The 22,757-nt window shown below is 50.3% G+C and overlaps 2 protein-coding genes across 2 annotated transcripts in view; both read left to right on the forward strand.

Annotated features, from left to right (window-relative positions):
- The window catches only part of KPNA6 (karyopherin subunit alpha 6), a 51,607-nt gene extending 46,021 nt beyond the window's left edge, over positions 1-5,586 (forward strand). Inside the window, exon 14 of the mRNA XM_060018168.1 lies at positions 174-5,586. Coding sequence (XP_059874151.1) covers positions 174-361 — 188 coding nt within the window. The 3' untranslated portion in view covers positions 362-5,586. The remainder of the gene's footprint in view (positions 1-173) is intronic.
- A 2,392-nt stretch (positions 5,587-7,978) lies between these two features.
- On the forward strand, positions 7,979-21,325 carry TXLNA (taxilin alpha). Its single transcript, XM_060018183.1, has 11 exons — positions 7,979-8,065; positions 8,602-8,811; positions 9,874-10,212; positions 11,529-11,620; positions 12,213-12,383; positions 13,784-13,978; positions 15,764-15,883; positions 16,119-16,193; positions 16,708-16,800; positions 17,116-17,211; positions 17,952-21,325. The coding sequence occupies exons 2-11, from the start codon at positions 8,634-8,636 to the stop codon at positions 18,276-18,278; spliced, it is 1,686 nt and encodes a 561-aa protein (XP_059874166.1). The 5' UTR covers positions 7,979-8,065; positions 8,602-8,633; the 3' UTR covers positions 18,279-21,325.
- The last annotated feature ends 1,432 nt before the right edge of the window (positions 21,326-22,757 follow it).

Consider the following 22,757-nt stretch of genomic DNA (forward strand, 5'->3'; position numbering starts at 1 on the left):
TTTTAGGTAAAGATCTCGGCTCTCCTCTTTCAGATCAAAGAGAGATCTGATCATATTACTTGTGTTTATAAATGCTAACATAACTCAGGGAAGGAAAAAATAGATTGTTTCATGGACCCAGAGAAAAGCACTCAAAGTTTACTCTTCTCCTTCCTTTCTTCTTGCCACCATAGGCTTGGATAAAATTGAGTTTCTCCAGAGCCATGAGAACCAGGAGATCTACCAGAAGGCCTTTGACCTCATTGAGCACTACTTTGGCGTAGAAGATGATGATAGCAGCCTGGCTCCCCAAGTGGATGAAACGCAACAGCAGTTTATCTTCCAGCAGCCTGAGGCCCCCATGGAGGGCTTCCAGCTATAATGTCTGCCTCCGGGGAGGGGAGGGGATGGGAAGCACCACCAACCAGCGGAAAGGCAGCCCTCTGGTGGGCGGGAAACCAGCCCTCCCCACCATCAGCCACCACACACCTCTGCTGCCCTGGAAACTGTGCTCTTGACCTGCTCCGCCCCCTTCCCTGGAGGGAGCACCCTCTGGACAGACAGAACCATCTGAGGCTCACATTTGGGTTTTGTGACAAGAAGGGGACGTGTTGGGTTTTTCTTCCTTACACTAGATTTTGGCTGCACATATGTCTTTAACCCAGGAGCCCAGGGGTAGACAAAGGAGGACTGAGGTAATCAATTTTGCACCTTTTTTATTTTTTATTTTTTTTTCTTTAGTGGTGACTTCCTTCCGTTTTATCTTCCTTCATCGTTCCCAGTCCTCTGCCCTGATCTCTGTAACTCTTATCTTGGGTACTTGAGCAGATGGAATATTCCACAGGTCGGGGGTGGGAGGGGAGGGGAGAAATCCAAAACAAAGTGTTCTTGCTCGGACAGAATATTAATCTTGTATGCTTGGATTGCGTTATTTAATTTTTTTTCTTTTGCACATTTTTCTTGTATTACAATTGCTCTTTCCCAGAGCCATGAGTTCCTGGTTTTAGGAATCCCAGCTGCCAGCATTGTCTGGGACTAGAGGCTGAGGGGGAGGTCACCATGAGACAAAGGCCCCTCCCTCCCTTTAACCCCTTGCCCAGACCTCTTTAGTTTGGGAGATCCCCTTCACTCTCCTGGGGCATGTACACCAGTGGGAGTGAGGGGAGAGGAACACAGGCCTTCAGACGGGGCTTCCCATGTGTCGCTACTGATCCCATGTTTCCTACCCACCTTCCAGTGGTGCGACCCAACTTCATTTGTTTACTTGAAAATTCCCCTCAGAGTTGAGATGAACGTCTGAGGTAGCTGTATTTTCTCCTAAGCACGTGACAGAGGGCTGTGGTCCTTCCTTTCTCCTGAGGAGAAAGTCCTTGCTCTGGTGACCCATAAATTGCAGAGGAGGTTGGAGTGAGAGTGTCATGTATTGGGATAGCCAGTGGATCCCTGCCTTTGGCCTTTCTTCTTCTTCCTCTTCCGTAGTTGGATCATGTATATTTTACTTCCAAAGGAGAGAATGTCAAAAAAGTTCTGTATTTTTTTATATTCTATATATTACGTAGGTCAACCTTAATTGGTCTCAAGAGGAGGAACTGTCTCTGTAATTTCTGTAAGTAGGATACTGTGAGGAAGACCAAAAAGAGATGTGGAAGCTCTCTTGCTCAGGAAGCCTGACCTTGATCCTTCTCCTCTCTGCTTGGGTTCCGGGCCACCACCAGGGACCAACCCTTAGCTCTGGAACCTTTATATAGCAGGGCATCCTGGTCTGATTGTCCTAGTACCTGAATGGAGGGAGCAAGGATGGCCCCAGGGCCCGGTGAAGTCTACCACTCTAGTCCTTACCACTGAGCATCCTGCTTACATCAGGAAACCCAGAAAGCAGTCTGCCTCCTCAGATTCAGACTCAAACACCTTTGTCCACATAAGTTATCGCAGGTGGCTGCCGTGTCTCCTGTCCGAGATATTTAGCAGCCTCAGGACTTTTTTTGAGAGTGATTGATGTCTTCCCTGATTGGGATCCTTGTACATGGTTTGGATTTTACCCTTCCTGTGACAAATATAATCCTAATGCCTTTTCTTTCCCCTTTGAGTAGAGCTACTGCAGTGCCTCAATGGCTTGCCTGTGTGCTTCAATGGACTACATGTGATAGTAAAGCCCAGGTGTTGGGGGTGGGGTGGAGGAAGTTGCTGGCTAAGTGTAGGCCAGTGGTGGAGCTGAAGGCACAATCTGCCCTGTCCCTGCTTCCCCACAGAGGTCGGGCAGAGGTGCCCTGCTCCAAACTGTATTTTCCCTTCCCCAGGAACAATGCCATTCTTGCTCCCATTGCTACACATCCCCCTCTGGCTCAGGTGAAATCCATGCCACTCTGCTTACAGATAAAACATTCAGTTGTTTTTGGCCACTGGTCTTGAATTTGCCCTCTCTTTCCAGTGTTGAGATCCAACTCCAGAGGCATTTTCTGAGAAAAGTGGTTGCGGCTGGTGGCTATCACTGAAAAGTGACACCAGTGCTGTACTGCCTAAGTGAGTCAGATGCTGCTCTGCAGGTTGGGCATGATAACTACCAACCCCACTCTCCCAGGTAGGCAAGGCGCAGGACCCTCTTCACTTGGCCTGCCGACTCCATTACAAAACCATTTTCCTACAGTTCAAAAGAAAGCCACCCCCCACCCCTTGTCCAAAGGGCAGAGCATTTTATTTTAGTAAGATCTACTTTGTACATCTCTAGCAATAATTAAGTCCCTGACATTGGGACCAAATTCTTATTGTGAGACATACACATCCTGCCTTCCCCAGCTGTTCCTCCCAAATCTACTTTTGCTTCAGATCTGGGCCATGCACCAAAGAGAAGACTCTGTTGATCATGGGTTACTACTCGAAGCCTGTTTTCTACAAGGACTCCAAAGGCTGAAGTCTCCCAGGGCACGAGGACAAATTTCTCTTCAGATAAACATGGCCTCTAGGAGCTTTCCTTTGTTAGTGTCTTCCTCAGACTGTGCTTTCCCACTGTATTCCTCTGACCCCCTTTTCAGTCAACAGGTGAAGTTCTTCCAGCCCACAGAGGCAGTAACATCATCTTCTGTATCTCCTTCTCTCCTTTGGCCATCTTGGGAAGCAAAATATTTTTTAGCCCAGGCTTGACAGCCACTCTTCGTGGGCAGTCCCCATCTGGACTCCAGACCCTGGCCTAGGCGAAGTCAGAGCTTTCTGACAGATTTCTGAATGGATGTTACAGGGATGGAGGGGCTCCCCAACCTGCTGTAGGGAGTAGCCTGAGAAGACTTGTGTTTGGAATCTTAATACTTTGGCACATAGCTATGTCCATTTTAAGATCTCTGGTGGGTTGGAGATACTTAGGTGTGGATTAAGGGGACAAGGAGCCTTTTTCTTAGCTCAAGTGTTCAAATACTGTTTTGAACAGTGCCAGCTATTCTTTATTGCCAGCCCTTCTGGGCATCCCACCCCCATGTCATCTTCTCTAGTATTAACAGGCTCTCTGGTCTTAGAAGCCTGCCTTCAGTTCTGAGCTATCCCCGCTGACTGACTGGCCATGGTATTGGCTGCAACCTTCTGTTAGAACCACATAGGTTCCACCCTCACCTGGCCAGCCTAGTTACTTGAGGCAGTGGGTACAGAAGACCCTTCCAAGTAACGTGTTGATGACTTCAGTTTTCCGGGACCCTTTGTGTTCCTCCTTACCTAGAACCTTTAGGTCTACTCCTGTTTTCTTTTCCCTGGAAGCCTCTTTCCAAGAGCCCTATTTAGAGCTGAACTGCACAGATTATAGCTGCTATACCACACTTAAGGAAGAGCGAAAGAAGGCTCTCAGGCACTGACCTTCATTTTCTCTTCAGCCAAACCAGTTTAATATGAAAACTCTAGCAGGATGAACTAGATTTCAATTTTCTCATGTCTGCCTGCCCTCCCCCTACACTGTACAATTACCCGTTTCCAGCAAAATAGAAGGGAAGGAGATGAACGCCTAGCAGTACTTCCCTCCTCCTCCCACAGGCCCTTCTTTGAAGGCCTCAGCTCATTTGTTCAGGCCATGTCTCTTCTCCCCAAGACTCACTCAGCTTGGTATCCATCATCTTGAATATTCCTCAGTAGATTCATCTTGTGGGCTTGGCTTCTGGATTCTCAACTGAAGGCAAGGAGCCAGATTCTCCAGGTCCTTGCAGGCACTACAGGGACCCATGGGGAGAAGAGGCTGGCTGGGGACCTCAGGATTGTGTGTGCCTGTCTGCCTCCCTGGCAGGCTGGGGAAGGGTGCAAGGCTCAGTGCACTGAACCATAGGAAAGCCTCACAACCAGTAGCAACATCTTCCGGGTAGGACTATCCTAGAAATAAGTGCATGTGAGACTGAGAAATTGCTCAGAGTAGGTTTTTTCCATAGCCGTTTTAGGATTGCACATTTTAGACCAATCTTGTCCAGTGTTTTTTCTGTCTTAACTTTTGTATTTTTTTTGTTAAGCCAACAAGCTGAGAATTTGGCCCTGCGGGGATCCATGTGGTAGGCAATAGCTGCTCTTTGGCCAAGGCCTTCATAAAGGATTCAGTCATCCCATTGGCTGTTCCCTAGACCCACCCCCAGATGAAGACCATGGTAAGGGAAGAATTTTGAGGTCAGTATAAACCAAGTAAGTCTGTTAATTAAAGCTGTTTTCCTCTGAGAGGGCATTTTGCATCAGGCCTGGGCTACATGCAGAATCAAACCTGGCTGTGAATTAGAAGAGGCACCATTAAATTTGAGGCCCAGAACATCCCAGGAGAAAGATTTGTGTAGTGTGTCATAAAGGTCTTCAGTGCATTTGGGCGCACCTCACTACTTCTGGGCCAGCCTGACTGCTGATGTCCACATTAGCACATTCCTGAACCCCTCCGCTAAACTCTAGCCCTGCTCCCCTATGTAGGTCAGATGTTCGGCCTCTGGGTTTGGGAAGAGAAAACTCTGCCATGGTGACAATCCTCAGGCCCTGGATTTGGGTATTGGCTCTTTTAGCCAGATTTGTGGGAACTGCTTTTGATTGAACCACTAAAGAAGCAAAGGGGGTATGAGGTCCCAGTTACCCAGGACAGACCAGATATCCCTCAAAAACAGCTTGGGTTCCCAGCTATAGACCCTAGGAAGGTGAATCAAACCTTTTCCCTTACTAGTTTTTCTTTCCAAATTTATTTGCTTTTAAGAACTATAAACTCTGGCTATTGTTTTCCATGTTCTCAGGGCCCCTGGGTAGACAGACAAAGCTTGATAATTTCAGAGCAGATACAGGCCAAGAAACCATGGCATTGAGTGTGCTGAGTCCAGACAAATGATATTTATATACACATCCAAATTTGAAGAGAAAATGTATTTCTTTAGGTTTCAAACACTGTAATAGATATAAAGCAAAAATAAAAACCTGTTGCAAAGTTCTAAATCGTGTTCTTTGGAGTGATCCTAGACTGGATTTTTTGGAAGTCACTGAAGTGAGGGTGCTTAAACTTTTGACCTAACAGTGGAATTAAGAATTGTTACAGCCTGCTTCTGCTATAAAGAATTTTTGAAATCAGCTTTATTGAAACATAATTGACGTACAGTAAATGGCACATATTTAAAATGAACAACTGGTTAAGTGTTGACATATTTGCATCCATGAAACCATTACCACAGTCAAGAGAGTGAACATGTCCATCACCTCTAGAAGTTTGCACATGCCCCTTGGGAATCCCTCCTTTCTGCCTAACCCCCAGCAACCACTGATGGAAGCTCTGGCTCTCACTGTGGTTTAATTTGCATTTTCTAGAGTTTCTGTAAGATTTTCACATTTCATCACCACTCCACAGCCCTTTGAGCCCAAAGTAGTTCACAAACTCCTCACTTTGGTTTAGATCAATTCCTAAAGCGGCGATTACAGACTAGCAGCCAAAAAGTTGATACAACCCAAAAAGGAGGGTTTTGGTTGGCTGACACAGTATGTTTTAAGTTTTAATTCGTTGCCAATATTAAAAGATGTGTCTATATTTTAAAACTATCTGGCACTCCTGGGCCTGAGTTTCTGCATGAAAACAATCTGCAAGAGCTCTATTACCCATCACCATCACCACCATTCCCAACCACCACTCCCAGAGGGCTCCCTTACTCTGGCAGGCGCTAATGTTGCCATTTTCTCTTACAGCAAAGAAGAAAGTAACTTTTTAACCCATGTTTCTATCAAATTTTCTTATTCCTTGCCTGTCTGTTCTCATTACCCAGCTGGCCCCTGGAGACCACCATTGACCCTTCCTGGTGCACCACTCCACCTCTCATCCCATGTGTACCTTGTTATATTATGTTCTTTATCTCTGCCTAGAACACCCTCTTCCTATGGAAATCCACGAAGGCCTGATTCATATGTTACCTCAAGAGATTTCCCACATGCTTTTCTGGAAATAATGAGGGCCTTGGTTTTGAGAGACTTGAATTCCAACGCTTTCTGAGCTTGAGTTCCACCTTTATACTGTTATACGAATATTGCCTCTCAGTGTTACCTGGTAGACACTGCCTAAGGGGTGGGAAAGAGCACTGCGCTGAAGTCTTTTCAACTAGAGGAAATATTTAACATCTTAAGAGCCCTAAAAAGATGCCCAATTTGCACAACAATTTAAAACATTCTCTGCCTTCTCAGCCCCCAGACTGTTGCTAGGCTTTAGGACTAAAGTATTTAGCCAACAGTTCTTGAACGTTCAGGGAGTTGTAAGTAAATAATTTCAACACCTCATCACTAATGCTGTAATAGAACTCTGTCTAGACCCAGGGAGCTAGGACAGACTGCAGAGTACTGAAAAGGTTCTGAAGTGAACTTTGAGCTCAGTGGCCCTCAAAAGATTTTGTTTCACCAAGAAGGGAATTTTGGAAGGTAGAAAAGCACCTGCAAAAACCTGGGAAATCCTGGAGATAGTAAAAGTAGAGATGTAACAAAAAAGGCAGAGGGATTGGGCAGGATTGGCTGGAAACAGAAGCCAAACAAACCATTTAGGCATTAAATTCCAGGCACATGGGTTGCTGGGCTTTATTCCATTATCTATAGACAAACAGAAAAAGAATTGTGATCTTAACACTTGGAGAAAAGCTTGGCTTTTTTTCCCTTTTAGCTCCAGTGCAATTGGGACTTTGTAGAGGGTGGGCCAGTCAGAAAAGCCTCAGGAATCTGCTGAGGCCAAAGTCCCCCTTGCAGGGCCCCCTCAGCACCTTTCAGAGAGGGGCTCAAGCTGGTAATGAAGATGGAAAAATAAATTACTTTCCCAAGTTATTTTGATTCATCCTCAAGGAAAGCCTACGGTGGTGGTTGTTTCTTCTGAGTAAGAGACAGGGTAGTCCAGTAAAGATGGATGCCAGACTTCCTAGCTTTGAATCTGCTCTAATCATTCAATAGCGATGTGACCTTGGACAAGTTACCTAACCTTTGTCTTACAGTCCACAGCTGTAAATTGGCAATAACAAACAGTACAGTATTTACGAGGAACGGGGAAAGCTATTGTTCAAAAAACTATTAAAACCTTCTATTTGCATACGGAAATTGAAGCCCTGGGAGGGAAAAGAATACCGTCACATAGCAAATTAGTGAAGTTGGGACTGGAATACAGGGCTGATGCCCAGCCCAGTGTATTCTCTCCCTCCTCCTCAGGGTTCCTAGATAGTCGTAGATGTTCACAGCAGGAGGGACGGGGTGGTGGAGGCGTACCGGAAAAAGCAGCCAGGCGCAAGGCTCTGGGAGCTGAATCATAGCTCCTTCGAGACAGAAACGAGGCTGACGTGAGTATTTGTGCAGAATGACTGGCTCCTTTCGGACCTCCTGGGTCTGCGGCTCCGAGGACTAAAACCCTATTGCATCTTGGGAGTGGGGGTCAGCCCCGGTGCATGGAGGGAAGCGTAGTCCTTTCCCTCCCCTCCCTTCCCAACTCACCCGCCTCGGAGGCCGCCTTCGCTTCATCTTTCCCAGCAAGCCTCGCGCGAGCGCCGGCTATTGATTGGCTGCGGCGCTAGCAGGAGGCTCTGCCGGCAGCAGTTATCCAGGGTTTCCGGTACGAGGGCAGAGCGGGCGAAGCCGTCAGGGCGTCGGCGGTGAGGTGCGTACAGCGTCGGCTAGGGGTACGAAGCGAGCCAGAGGGTCTGGTCCCAGACGCTTCTGGCCGGTGCGAGGAATCGCGTGGATTCCGTGCTAGGGCTCGGGCCGGGGGGCAGGGCTGAGGCCTGTGCGCATGCGCGCGCCCGGCGCGCGCGGCTGGAGGGCGCGCGAGGCGTGGGTGGCTGCGCGCGGGTTTGAGGGGGGAGCGGCACGTGGGGCGTGGGGGGCGGGGAAGGACCGGGAATCCAGCGTCCCGCCACGTCAGTCCCGGGCCCTGAACGTATCCCGCGCGCGGCCTGTGGTGAGGGGACCGTGTTGTGCCGGGAAGTGGCTTCAGGAAAAAGGAGGCCGCTCCTCCCTCGCTCCTGGGCACACCAGGCGCCGGTGACGGACCGGAAACGGAGAACCGCTGGCTCCCTCCAGGGAAGGCCTGCCGGTTTGTTTCAAGAAGCTTTGCGCGCCCGGTGTTGGGATTTCTGATCCAGGCTGCGAAGAATTTTAAAGTCTGGAAAATAGCAAGTGTGTTTGTTTCTATAGGATCTGCTCCTAACCTAACATTGCAAACCACAATGAAGAACCAAGACAAAAAGAATGGGGCTGCCAAGCAATCAGGCAACACTTCCAACCCAAAAAACACCCCGGGGCAACCGGAAGCTGGACCCGAGGGAGCCCAGGGGCGGCCCAGCCAGTCGGCTCCTGCGACAGAAGCTGAAGGTTCCACCATCCAGGCTCCAGGGAAGGCTGAGGGTGTGTGCCAGCTCTGCTTTTCCAGCGGGCAGGGGGAGGAGTTTGTGGTGCGCCGGTCCAGCTTCTGGAGTTAGAGGCCAAGGCCACTGTTTACCCAGCAAGGAGGAAATGTAGAATGAGAGGAGGACAGCGCTGAGTCTGTGCAGTCCCCACTGGCTGCTGGGGAGTTGATAGAGGCTCCCACTCTAAGCACAGGGACAGAACTCTCTTGAGAGAAGGCTCTGACAGGATCAAGTCAGGTTGGCAGTCAAATGAGACACCCAACCAGCAAATCCAGGTTACAAACACGTCGTTCACCAGTGGGTAACTGCTGTTTATATTTGAGGCATTTCTGGGACTTTTTTTTCCCCACCAGAGAAGGAAGGATTTATTACTTGCAGCAAGTAAGGAGAACACTTGCTTTCCCAAAGCAGTGTCTCCTCTGGAACTTTTTTTTTTTTTTTTGTCGGCGCCAGCGGCTTGCAGTATCCTAGTTCCCCAACCAGGAACTCATGCCTCCTGCAGTGGAAGCATGGAGTCCTAACCACTGGACCGCCAGGGAATTCCCTGAAACTTTTTTTTTTTTGCGGTACGCGGACCTCTCACTGTTGTGGCCTCTCCCGTTGCGGAGCACAGGCTCCGGACGCGCAGGCTCAGCGGCCATGGCTCACGGGCCCAGCCGCTCCGCGGCATGTGGGATCTTCCCAGACCGGGGCACGAACACTTGTCCCCTGCATCGGCAGGCAGACTCTCAACCACTGCACCACCAAGGAAGCCCCCTGAAACTTTTTTAATGGCAAGAGGTGACATTGGCGGGGAGGAGAAGGGGATGGACTGGACGTAGAGTTCCTGCTACATGATGCCACCCCTGTGTGTTGGATGGTCTACTTACTTGATTTCTTTTATACCCACAACAAGCGTGGTTGGGCAGTAGTGAGAAATAGTTACATCGTTTTACAGGGAAATAAACTGAGCCTTAGAGAAGTTAGGCAGCCCAAACCAGTACGTTTGGGCCTGAAAACTCCCAACCAGTGGCATAACCATCTTATTTCTCTCTCTGCCCCTCATCCTCTCCTGCTGAAGGAGCACAAGCCAAAACTGCTCAGTCTGGGGCCCTCCAGGATGTCTCTGAGGAGCTGAGCCGCCAGCTGGAAGACATCCTCAGTACATACTGTGTTGACAACAGTCAGGGGGGCCCAGGCGAGGATGGGGCACAGGGTGAGCCAGCTGAACCCGAAGATGCAGAGAAGTCCAGGACCTATGCCTCGAGGAATGGGGAGCCCGAGCCAGAGACCCCAGTAGTCAATGGTGAGAAAGAGACTTCCAAGGGGGAGCCGGGCACAGACGAGAGCCGGGCAAGTGACGAGGTCGTAGACCGAGACCACCGAAGGCCACAGGAGAAGAAGAAAGCCAAGGGTCTGGGTGAGCAGAGGGCAGCTGCTTGTGAGGCTGGTGAGGGGAGGGAGTTTGGACCTGACATCCTGGGCTAGCCTGCTCTGCCAGGATTCAGAGGAAACCCTACTTCCAGAACTGTCAAACTACGTCGTTTAATCAAAGCCGGGACAGTGGTGCCATAGATAGAGGTGTACAGGTTGTTCACTGCACAAGGGCTTCTGGCCTTGGGAGCAAGCAGGAACCGAAGTCCAGCCTGCTCTCTTTGAGAGATGGAAAGCAGGAGTCCTGAGTCGGCAGTCTGTGCCCGCCAGCACCATTTCTAATTTGCTGTGTGACCTTTGGCAAGACGTTTCTCCTCTCTGGTCCTTAGTTTTCACTCCTCTGCACAATAAGAGAATTAGACTAGACCAGGGTTGAAAATTCAAATAAACCAAGCTAGCCAGAGGGCCCCATGAGACCAAGAGAATGCCCCCTTTATCCAAAGCTTGACTGCCACCTGGTCCCAGTGAGTTGATAGCATGTAAAAATTGTAGCTGGCTTTTTTTTTTTTTTTTTAAGCCAGAAATCTAGAGTTACTATGTGAAATCTCTAGATTTTAATAGTTGGCAACTAATACGATAGGAGCCAAACAGAACCCATCTGTGGGTTGGATTTGTTTTGGCCTGTGTGCCCATGATTTGCATTCTCTGCATTGATCTCTCAGAGCCTCCCGGGGTTGACACTTCAGGAGCCTGGCACAGTGCTATGTACGGTGGCCCTCTCTTTGACTCAGTCACAGGCATGGGGGAGTCACTTGGGTGGGGATGGAGGGTTAGTGTGTGTCAGAGAATCAAAGGTGGTATTACACCCATGTCTTAGTCGCTACTCCCCCACCCCCCTACCTGTTGCCCTAATTTAAAGGGTTTTTTTTTTAGTTATTTTAATCTTAGGATCAAATATTGAAAGCTATATTTATTAATTGGGGAGGATAGTCATTTTAAAGTGCACTCTTGTCTGCCTCTGTTGACTGGAGTGCAGTGTTCTTAAGGAGACCTGTTCCTTTTGCATCCTTCCTCTTTCAGAAGGGCCTTCCTTGCATTGAAACAGCACTGACTTCGCAGGTGGGACACCTTTCTTTCACCTGTAGGTAGAGTAGGCAGTTTTCTTTCTCCCATTCGTGGTGCTCACCACGGGGATTTGACAGAGACTCAGTCATTCATTTAATTAGTATTTATTGAGCATGTCGTCTGTGATGGGTGCTGGAGAATAGGGGAGGGCTACCTTAAGGCAGAAGAGTGGGCCCAGACCTGAAGGGGGGGCCCCCAGAGAAGGGGGTACATGCCTTTGCTCCCTGTGCTTTGCAGGAAAGGAGATCACGTTACTGATGCAGACGTTGAACACGCTGAGTACCCCAGAGGAGAAGCTCGCGGCTCTGTGCAAGAAGTATGCTGAGCTGGTCAGTTCTCCCCATTCTCCTCGTACCCTCCCTGCCCTGGGAGGTCAGCACATTTTTAATTACTCTGAGTCGCATTGTATTTCTCCTGTACAGTGCCGAATAGGCTCATGGGAGGGGACCTGAGCTGAGAGAGGACAGGGTCGGAGGAAGAGGTGAGGGTCTGTGAAGCCAGGGAGCCAGAAGGATTATCTGTCGATAATGAAAAGGCCACCTTGACTCTAGGAATCATGTTGAGGAGAGAAATGGTGAACCAGGGTCTGTTGCTGAGTATAAGGAGGTGGGTAGCAGGTGGGCTCATCTGAGGGCATGGGTGTCCCGAGAGTTGGGGGAATGTCATGGTCTGAGAGTCTTGCGAGCTTTGAATCTGCAGTCAAAGCTCAGAGAGAAACTGGCATCTGCTGGCTGTGCCCCTCTGCTTGTCCTTAGCGTCCATTTCTGTATCCTTGAGCTGGGGCCCTTGGGGTTATTGGGGGCAGTGTGTGAAGCACCCTCATAGTGTCCGGCCTGAGCTGTGGTGGCTGGAGTCGGGTCAGCTCAGGAGACCCTGGGTCCCCACGGGGCTCTTACCTGCCGTCCCCATCCCCATTCCCAGCTGGAGGAGCACCGGAACTCCCAGAAGCAGATGAAGCTCCTGCAGAAGAAGCAGAGCCAGCTGGTACAGGAGAAGGACCACCTGCGTGGCGAGCACAGCAAGGCTGTCCTGGCCCGCAGCAAGCTCGAGAGCCTGTGCCGAGAGCTGCAGCGCCACAACCGTTCCCTCAAGGTGGGCCAGCCGCTTTCCCTGACCTCACTTGTCTTTGGTGGCTTTCCCCCTAAAAGCAGCACAGGCTTTCGGCATAGAAAGAGATTTCCCCAATGATGCCGTACTTTAGAGAGCTACTTGTAACCACTTGACATGCACTTGTATTAGATGAGATAAAGGCTAAGGTGTTGAAGGAACCTGGATGCAGGGCTTTAGGTTTCTCCATCCCATAGCAGTCCCAGGTGAGCAGCTGGAGGGTGGAGAGGGTCATCAGTCTGGAGTGCTGGGGCCTTTCTCCAACCTCTGCTTCTCCTAGGGTGGGGTCAGTCTGGTTAAGGCCTGGTCATTACTGTGATCTCCAGATAGCTTTTGTATATATATCCTTTATATTTCTTTAAAAATTTGCATCAGTAAATATATTTTGCAACTTGTTTTTCTCAATTGTATTTTATTTTAAAACATTACAAATTTAATATAAATGTGATGTAAAAGATACAAAGGTGACAAAAGTCTAACAAATCAAAGGTAATTGTTGCCCACCCTCCTTGACCCTGGTCCCAGTCCCAGCAGAAACTAATGGGAAGTAAACCTACTTATATGTAAGTCTAAGTGCAGCCTTCTGACTTTCCTGTCTACATATAAAAGCTTACGTAAAGTATTTTTAATGAAATTATTATACATGTATTGTTTCATAGCCTATTCCATTTTCTCACTTTACACAATGCCTTATCTTTTCCTAGCAGTTTTATAAGCCTCTCTCATTCTTTTTAACAGCATCATTGTATGGATATGCTGCATCTGATCAGTACCCTAGTTAATGTGTTTTGTGTCGTTTCCAATTTTTCACTGTTTCATGTATAGAGCTACAGTGAAAATTCTTGTTATATATATCCCTGGCTAATTACATGGAATTTATCCATAGGATAAATCTCAGAAGTGGAATGTCTGGGTCGAAGAATATGCAAATTTTAATAGATTTTGCCAGATCGCCTTCCCACCAACAGTGTCTGAGTGCCTAATTCTGCACAGCCCTGCCAACCCTGGGAATTACTGAATTTTAACTACTTGGTCAGGGGAGAGGGGGTGGGTCAGAGATAGAAGCACATTAAACTGAGACAAATAGGTCTTCCAAATCCTGTTCTGAGGCCTGGAAGAGTAGGCCTCCGGAAATCCAGATTTCTTTAGAAAGGCACTTACGTGTATGCCTGCATTTTTCTAGGGAGTCTCTGGCTCGATGTCACCCGATATACAGAGGGGTCCATTAGGAGCCCCCATTGCATGACCTCTTGGATCCTGGCTACTCCTCACTTGGAAAGCAGGGAGGGCTACTGGGAGAGAACATACCTGAACTGGTGGGGGAGCCCTGTGAGTCTGGCCAGGGGACAGTGGATGATGGAGCTGGGGCTGACTTCTCTGCCCAGGAAGAAGGCGTGCAGCGGGCCCGGGAGGAGGAGGAGAAACGCAAGGAGGTGACCTCGCACTTCCAGGTGACACTGAATGACATCCAGCTGCAGATGGAACAGCACAATGAGCGCAATTCCAAGCTGCGCCAGGAGAACGTGGAGCTGGCTGAGAGGCTCAAGAAGCTGATTGAGCAGTACGAGCTACGGGAGGAGGTGAGGGGTCGCCAGGGGACTGTGGGTTCTGGGTGGATGCCGGTGCCAGGCAGCGCTTTCTAGGCTTCATCCCTTCCCCCATTCTCCCTCCTTTCCTCGGGAGGGGAGTGATGTTGTACATCCTCATGTAGATGAGAGCTGAGGTGTTGAGAAGAGACTCGCCTGTGGCCACACAATCGCGGGTCCACAGCACCTCGTCCTAAACAGTAGGGCCAGGTGTCTTTTGGAATTAGAACTGTCCACATTTTAGACTAGAGTTATGTTCATGGACTGGGTATTACGTAGCACCCCCAGCAGGGCCGTGTGGCAGCACCCCCAAATCAGACATGTTAATGCTTATGCAATAAAACTTCTGAGTATTCTCGCCTAGGTTTATAATTAACCTTACAATGCTTATTAGCCTTACAAGTTTATCTGCTTGGTTAGGGCAATTTCAGTTTTCAGAGTATTTTAGAATTTGAGGAGCTGGAACTGTGTTCAGTGATCGACTCTAGGGGCTGTGTCCTCTGATTACTTGCTGCTCTGCTGCCCCTGCCACTTGAAAGGGCAGGATATCACTCCCTTGGCTGGTGTTGGTTGCTGCCCCAGGCGCTCAGATCCCTCTCTTTGGGTCCCCACACGCCAGTCACTTGGCGTTCTGGGCTTCTGTTTCTTAAATGTTGTGAACAGGGAGATTGGCAGCTACCTTACAGGGCTGGACCAGGCCCCTTCCTAGACCGTGGTGTGTGGTGGTGGGTGTGGTGGTGGGTGTGGTGGTGGGTGGGATGGGCAAGACCCTGCCCTCTTGGGCTCACAGTCCAGTGTAGTGATCACGTGTGCAGGGCCTGGAGGGGCCTTCCCTGACCCACCTCTTTTCCTGTGCTTCATCCTCTGGGATGAAGGCTGGTTTGAGAGGAGTTGGTTTGGTTCTTGTCCCTCAGCACTGAGAGACATGGAGGCTTCCTGAGCCACCAGAGTGAGGCACCTACTTCAAGCAGCTGAGGCCCCTCTTCGTCTTCCCTCTCCTTTCCCCCTGGTTCTCCCTGTGGGAGTGGAGGTGCACCCCGTCCCCAGTCAGATTCAGGCACTCCCATCCTGCCCCACAAGCCTCCCAACCGTAGATCACAGGTGACTGAAATTCATCACGTCTCAAACTAGACGTGTCTCGAAGCCACATTTTCTTCCCCCATCCAAAAAATACATCGCATTCTCCACCTCCCTGTTTTCAGTTGCTTTGACCTTTGAAGTAGCACTCACGTTCATCACCACCTCTCCATCACTGTTTTCTCACCTGGTCCCAGTTCCCGGGGCTCCTCCAGCAGTCAGGACAGCCATTCCTTGGGATCCACACATCTGATCTTCACCTACAGATACAGCAGATCTCTGCCAACTGAGCTAAGCTGTTATGTTGGTAGAGAAGTCGTGTTTGCCCTTTCTTCTCATTTACAAGGGAGTTGGGCTCCAGAAGTAAGGGTTCTCAGTCCAATGGAGTATGTAATCTTTCTTAAGGCTAGAGATTGGAGTATTTTTATTACTTGGCTTCCTGGGAGCTGATCTCATCCTTAAACCCCTGTGCTCACTCTAGAGTGACTCAGTGGGAAAGACACAAGGTGAGGTTGGGCAGTAGACCTTCCAGGGACTTGGGTCCCACATCCTATGGGACACGTGGGAGTCCAACATGTCAGACTGAGGTGGTAGGCTGGCAGTGCCCTGGTCTCTGCACATGGGGCATCCCTGCAGCCCCTGGGTCTCCCTGAGAAAGGGAGCTCCTGACAGATGGACCCCTCTCATGATGCTTTCCTGCAGCACATTGACAAAGTCTTCAAACACAAGGACCTACAGCAGCAGCTGGTGGACGCCAAGCTCCAGCAGGCCCAGGAGATGCTGAAGGAGGCAGAGGAGAGGCACCAGCGGGAGAAGGATTTTGTGAGGCTCAGGCCCCAGGGGTGGGGGTCTGGGAGGAGGCAGGTTGGGTTCTGGCTCAGCTTATAGTCAAGTTTGTACGGGAGAGGTTGCTGTCTGGTCAGACCAGGGCACTGCTTCCTCAGACACCAGTCTGAGAGCAGGAAGCCTTGATGGGTTATGGTGCGTGTGGCGAAGAAAATCCAGATGTAGCCTCTGGGGGCTTCTGATGGAATCTGGGGTCCTGTCTCGGAAATAGCTCCTCAAAGAGGCTGTGGAGTCGCAGAGGATGTGCGAGCTGATGAAGCAGCAGGAGACCCACCTGAAACAGCAGGTGAGACTGTATAGCCTCCCCCTGTGCCTTCGTGGTCCCCACGCTGAGCCCCATCCTGTGGGGAGGGAAATGGAACCCTCATTCTAGGACCACCTTGACTCCTGTGTGACCTTCCTAAGACTTTGTTCTCCCCGGACCCTCCCAGCACCTGTGTGGTGGTGACCAGGTGGCTAGGTGAGCTCGAAGTACTCGGCTCCTAGTCAGAATTGTTGTGCTGCTGTTGAGGAGGTGGGGACGGAATGGGTGATTTCAGTTACATTAGTTAGACTTCATTCTGGAAGAAAAGTTTGAAAACAAACATAAAAGAAAATACAAGTCACCCCCAAATCCTACTTTTTAGGCTTAACATTTTAGATTATATCCTTCCAAATATATGGTTTTTGTTTTGTTTTAAAGAAAACTGGTATCTCAAGAGAGTTGTTGGGTCAGAGGGCCAAGGGTGAGTCTGAGTGTGTTGACCAGAAGTGCCCTCCAGAGAAACCCAGTCTTACCTGTGGGCTTCTTTCTCACCCAGCTTGCCCTATACACGGAGAAGTTTGAAGAGTTCCAGAACACTCTTTCCAAAAGCAGTGAGGTGTTCACCACGTTCAAACAAGAGATGGAAAAGGTAACAGTGGTCCAGACTGGGTGTGGCTGCAGGGGCATAAGCAGCTTCATTCAGAGTTGAACACTGGGCCTGCCTTCAGGAAGCCCCCTCCCTGGAGTGCTTCACGGGGAGCTGTTTACAGTAATAGTGTGATTGAGACCATAAGTAGGGTCTGGGTGGGCTGTATTTAACTGGAGACACCCTGGGGTGGCACAGAGGGCACTGACTGCGCCCAGTAATACCTTGCCCCCTTGGGATCGTTCCCCACTTTGGAGACACAGATGCACAGACAGCCTGGACCCCTGACCATTTCCTTTTATGTGTCACATAACCCAGATGACTAAGAAGATCAAGAAGCTGGAAAAAGAAACCACCATGTACCGGTCCCGGTGGGAGAGCAGCAACAAGGCCTTGCTTGAGATGGCCGAGGAGGTGGGCTGAGTGTGACCTGCATCTGGGCTGGGGGTGTGCGGCTCTTGAGTACTGGGCCCTTTCCTGTACATTGTACCGAGAAGTGATGCAGCTGCCATGAGGTGGAGCTGGGATTCACATACATGTCCATCCAAGTCCAGAGGCACTGTCGGCTGTCTCCCCGAGGGAGGTGGTGAGCTTAGTGATAGGTCTGTAGGGGAAGCAAAGAGAGCAGATGGAAGAAAGGAGGAAAGGAGCAGAAAAAACAAGGGGTGCCAGTGATGCGCATAGCTTGCATGCAGCTGCAGAACTGCCCAGATAATTTGATTTTGTGGCTTGAGATGTAGGAGGAGAAAATAACTAATTGACGGAGAGGCTGCTGTGTGCCAGACCCTGCTGAGTGTTTAGATGTGCCGGTTCATTGAGCTCTCTTGAGATCTGTGAGGGTGACATTAGTAGTCCAGTATAACAGATAAGGCAGTAGGCTCAAAAGCCAAGTACTTTGCTAAGGCCATCTGGTGGATAAACAGAGGAATCCATTGTCTCCAAGCCATGCCCCTTCTCTACACCACACTGCCCCCAACCGACAGCCAAGTCTCAGCATAAACCAGGGCTGTTTTATGCTGTTTTACTTGAAAGCGGCCAGCTTTTTTACTCTGATCGGTGCCCAGCGTTGTTAAAGTGTGAATGTTTTCTACCAAGTGGCAGTGTTGGGTGGGGCGTTGATGACATGGAACTGAAGGCCCTATGTCTCTCCCTAGAAAACACTCCGGGACAAAGAGCTGGAGGGCCTGCAGGTCAAAATACAGCGGCTGGAGAAGCTGTGTCGGGCACTGCAGTCAGAGCGCAATGACCTGAACAAGAGGGTGCAGGACCTAAGTGCTGGGGGCCAGGCTCCCCTCACTGACAGCGGCCCTGAGCGAAGGCCAGAGGCTGCCAATACCTCCAAGGAACAGGGTGGCGAGGGGCCCAGGGTCCAAGCACCTAGCTCCCCAAGGGTCACAGAAGCTCCTTGCTGCCCCGGAGCACCGAGCATGGAAGCATCAGGCCAAACTGGGCCCCAGGAACCCGCCTCCATCACTGCCTAGGGAGCTGGGAAGGGAGCGAGCAGCCCAGCCAGGCCTGGCCCATGTGAGGCTCCCGCCGCTGAGGCCCAGGGTGCTGTGACCTGGCTGCCATCTGACTCTTTGCAGTTTTGGATTTTGTGGGTCAGTTTTACGTACATATGGCATATGTGCAAGGCCTCATACATTTATATCTGTAAGTGTAAAACGGGCTTGCATCAGAGGTGGGGGTGTGTACAGATGAAGTCAGTGGCTCTTCTGTGAGCTGAAGAGTCTTAAAGCGGAGTTGTCGTCTGTGGCTGCCGTCACAGTAAGTTGGCAGGAGAAGTGATTTGAGCGTTTCCCTGCCCAGTTTGAGGCTCAGCCCCTCCCTCCCTGCTACCTTCAGGGCTCATGACAGGTGACACACCCAGGCCATGACTGTGTTCTCCTGTTAGTGGGACTTGGGCAGCTCTGGCTCTCCTAGCTCTCCTGGAAGCTCCTTTGCTTCTCTTAATCTGGAAAAGGGGTCGCCAGGCAGAGCATTGACAAGGCACTCAGAGCCAGTGATTAGACTGCTTCCCTACCTAGGACAAGGGACCTGGAGCATGTTCTGTGCGGGATGATGTGCTGGTAGGGAGCCCCTCAGCTTCCCCTGCGCTCCGGTAGTGCCAGGACCAGGCCAATGATGCTTCGCAGTAGCCTTATCATTCACAGGTGCCTCTGTAGCCTGCACAAATGATTGACAAGATCACCAAAAGGATTCTTTCTGAAAGTTTTTGGGTTTTGTTCTGTTTGCCTTGGTTTTGTTTCGGTTTTGCACATGACAGTGTTTGTTTTGAGGATCTTCTGAGGAAGAAGGGGTGCTATGGTGGTGGTGCCTGGGTTCCTGGCCTCCAGTGCCCCACCCCCTCACCACCACACCTGGCACCTTTGCCATGTTGGTGCTCAGGATTCCTGCTTGATGAAGTCAGATTGTTTGTTTATAGTGAGAGAAAGGAAAGGGCTTCTGATGGCTTTGTCACAAGCTTACAATCCCGGGAGGCCACTGCTGATGCCACCACCACTGTCTCCATGCAGCAGTTGCCGGGCCCCGGGTCCAGCTGTCCCTTTGGCCTCATGAGTCTGTTTCTGCTTCCTGCACCCACACCACCAATGTGCATTCTTTTGAGGTTTGCCGTGATTTTGTTGCCCAAGTAGTAAGAGCTGTGATATGTCCCCCTTGACATCCCATTTCTTCCTGTGTGGGAGCCCCCAGCTCTTATCTGACAGCTAATGGGTAAGAATGCGACTCAGCCATTGACTGAGCCCCAGAAGTCCACAGAATGGCTGCAGATAGTTGTGTGTGTTTTCCTCTCTAGCTCCACCACTCCCACCCCTCATACATGCTACTCTATACTCTGAAAGTCCTGCTGGTGGCAAACTTGCCAGTGTATTAGTCAATCTTTGTACAGAACAATGTTCTGGAACAGCAGAATGAGTCTTGGGTCAGGAAGCAGGGCTACGCTGCGTTTGGGGTCCTATAACCCCATCTCCAGCTGGGCCTCAGCTTCAGTATAGCTGAGGGAGCCACAGACCAAGATGGATCGGAGGGTTGAGTTTTTGCTTCTTGCTGTATTTCCTTGAAGTTAATTCATTATCTTATAAGTCCCTTCATCTTCCACAAATAGCCCTCTCTTTTCAGCCCTTAACTTAAATCCCTCAGATAATTAGGTTCATGAAGAGTGCTAAGTACTCCTGAATTATGTTAGGACTTAGACCAGAGATGGCAAATGAATGGCACAGCATTTCCCCTCTTCCCCCCATGGTAGGTACCACTAATCTGCTTCGGAGTATTCCCTGCTAAATCCCTGGTATATCATTTCTCAAGATTCCCCCAGCAACCAGTATGAGTGTTGAGACCTATTTGCCATCCCTGGCTGAGATACTGCTCTGCTGAGGAACATAAGGGCTGCCAACCCCATATGGGGTTTGCTGAGCTAAGGAAGTACAGAGAAGAGACAGAAGTTTCTGCCTGCCCCCTTCAAAACAAGCAGGAAGGCCTGCAGTGACCCACATGATAGCCTGCCCCACTTCAGCTACCTCTTAAAGCCCATAGTGTTGGTGGGGAGGGGACTGTTGGAGCCCAGTGTGGTGTGGGGAATTATAGCCCTCGGAAACCAAGTCTAGCTGCTGAGGATCTACAGTGAGCAAGGTGGCCCCAGCTGTGCAGGGTAGAACCTCTGCTCTCACCTCCAGCCGCCTGTCTCTAGGCATCCAGGCTAGGCTATAATTGGGGACCCCATTCTTCTTCCTGTTCGTTGACCAAATCTTAACCGATCACTACAGCTGCTCTGCTTGCTCTGCTTCCCAAAGTCAGCCCAGGTTTCTGGGTGCTGCCCATACCGGCCAGGGTCCTGGGCCAGATGAAGAGGTGACCTATCCATGAGTGAAGACCAGTTCCTTCCTCCCTGGGGCAGGTCTCATGCCCATGACCTCAGTTTTAGGACCAAGGGCTGTGTTGGTTTCTTAGATTGCTAGTTTTTCCTCCAGGGGACCACAGCAGGTGAGGCTCTGCTGACAGTAATTTGTGCTCAGGGTCTTGTCCAGCTGAGAGCTTCATGTACACCAGATTCTGAGAGGTGTCAGCAGCACTTTTAAAAAATTTTGTTTTCCGTGAGGTTTTTGGACCATGGGCTGCGCTCAGGCACTTTCTATAAGAGAATGTTATGTCTGTAAAAATGGTTATTTCCCCTCCTCCACCCCCACCCTGGTGGCCCTTCGGAGGGCTGACCAAAAGGCCAGTGGAGCTGCCCTGGTGTCTATGGGGGAGGGCCGAGGCCTGCTGAGTTGGTTCTCCAGCTGCTGCTCCAGCCCTCCCACCTTGCACAGCACAGAGGAGGTCATCCTAGGGACATCCAGGCACCCGCCTGGGGGAAGGGTGCTGCCTTCTGTCCCTGTAACTGCTTCCCTTATGGCCCAACCTGGCTGTCCAGATTTGTTTGAAGCTGTGCTGACGGCCTTTTTTTGTCTCTGTTTGGTATTCACAACAGCCAGGGACTTGATTTTGATGTATTTTAAAACCACATTAAATAAAGAGTCTGTTGCCTTAACTTTTTTCTCTCCTGACCTTCGTGGTCATTTGCTGCTTTTGGGTCCATCCAGCCACACTGATGTGTCCACATCTGCTACGAAGTCTCTGGCTCTGCCTTCCAACAGTCACCGCAGGCTCAGGACACTAGCAAATACACTTCAGCTGCCTGAGTGGAGCCCTTGGCAAAGTTGGTGTGATGCTCATCATATATATATGATTTTTCTCAATCAAAAGTTGTCCCTGTCAAAAAAAGAATTGTCCTTGTTCCCTGAGGGTTTACAGGCTAGTGACGGGGAAAGGTGGTTTTAGATACAGAAAGGTTGGTTGTGATATGGGAGCATGGGAGAGGTCCTGTTCCCTTCAGCAAGGGGATAGAACTGGATCCTGGAAGGTCCTTAGGACCCAAAGGGCAAGTGGAAGTTTGACATTTAGTGAGGAAGTGGTTGACAATGCAGGTGCACAGGAGGTTGGTGGGAGATGAGGCAGGGGCCAAATCACGAGCCTGTGTGCCAGGTTAAGGAATTCGTGCTAGATCCAGGAGACACGGGCAACCGCCTACGTTGTTTAGATAGGAAATCGGTCGAGTCCATGAGGAAGACAAAAAGCAAGGAGACCAGAGAGTTGGGCATAGGCCAATGGGGGCCCAAATTAAGATGAGGGGACACTGTCATCACTGCCACTGGGGGCTGTCTGCCATGCATAGCATCCTTTTGGCACTGGCCCACCCAAGGGAATACACAGGAACCTCCAGGTCCCTTTGATTCCTTTCCTTGTCATTCCATGACAAGACCCAAACTGCACGTAGTCCTTAAGAATGGGCTGTTTCTAACTCCTGTTCACCCACCCCAAGGCTAGGTGTAAAAGTTGAGACTCCTATAAGGGAGACATCCTACTGGTGGCCTCACCCAGCACCCTGTTCTCTGCCCTCCCTTGGCTGATCTGGCTCAAAGGATTATATATGAATGCCCCCCAAATGGCAGAGGCAAACTGCATTTCCCTCCAGGCCTCCACAGGCAGACATTTCCACGCTGGCTGTGACAACCCCCACAAAACCTCTGCCCCTTCAGGCCAGGATCCTGATGGGTTGATATGTTTCTGTGCCAGCCACATGGGTTGGTTCCAGTTAAATATCCTTTGGAGGGGGTCCAGGGAGACTGCCACAATTCTTGGAGCTCCAGATTAAAGCAGCTCTGAGAATAACTTCACCCTAGAGGTGCTCCTGGACTCTCTGCCACTTTCCTGGAGGAGCCTTTGTGCCACTCTCTAGCAGCCCTGGTAGGGGAGGAGAGGGACTTCCAGCTGTCCCCTCTGCCTACCTACACAGACCCCTCCCTCAGACCCCTGGTTGTGGAAGTCCCAAAGTAATGTCTCCCCTTCTGGAGCAGTCTAGGTGTTGGAAGCATCTGGGAAAGAGCCCTGTTCAGGTGCCTTTGGAAAGAGTGCCCAGCCCT

Source organism: Delphinus delphis, chromosome 1, assembly GCF_949987515.2.
Source record: "Delphinus delphis chromosome 1, mDelDel1.2, whole genome shotgun sequence".
NCBI classification, from domain to species: domain Eukaryota; kingdom Metazoa; phylum Chordata; class Mammalia; order Artiodactyla; family Delphinidae; genus Delphinus; species Delphinus delphis.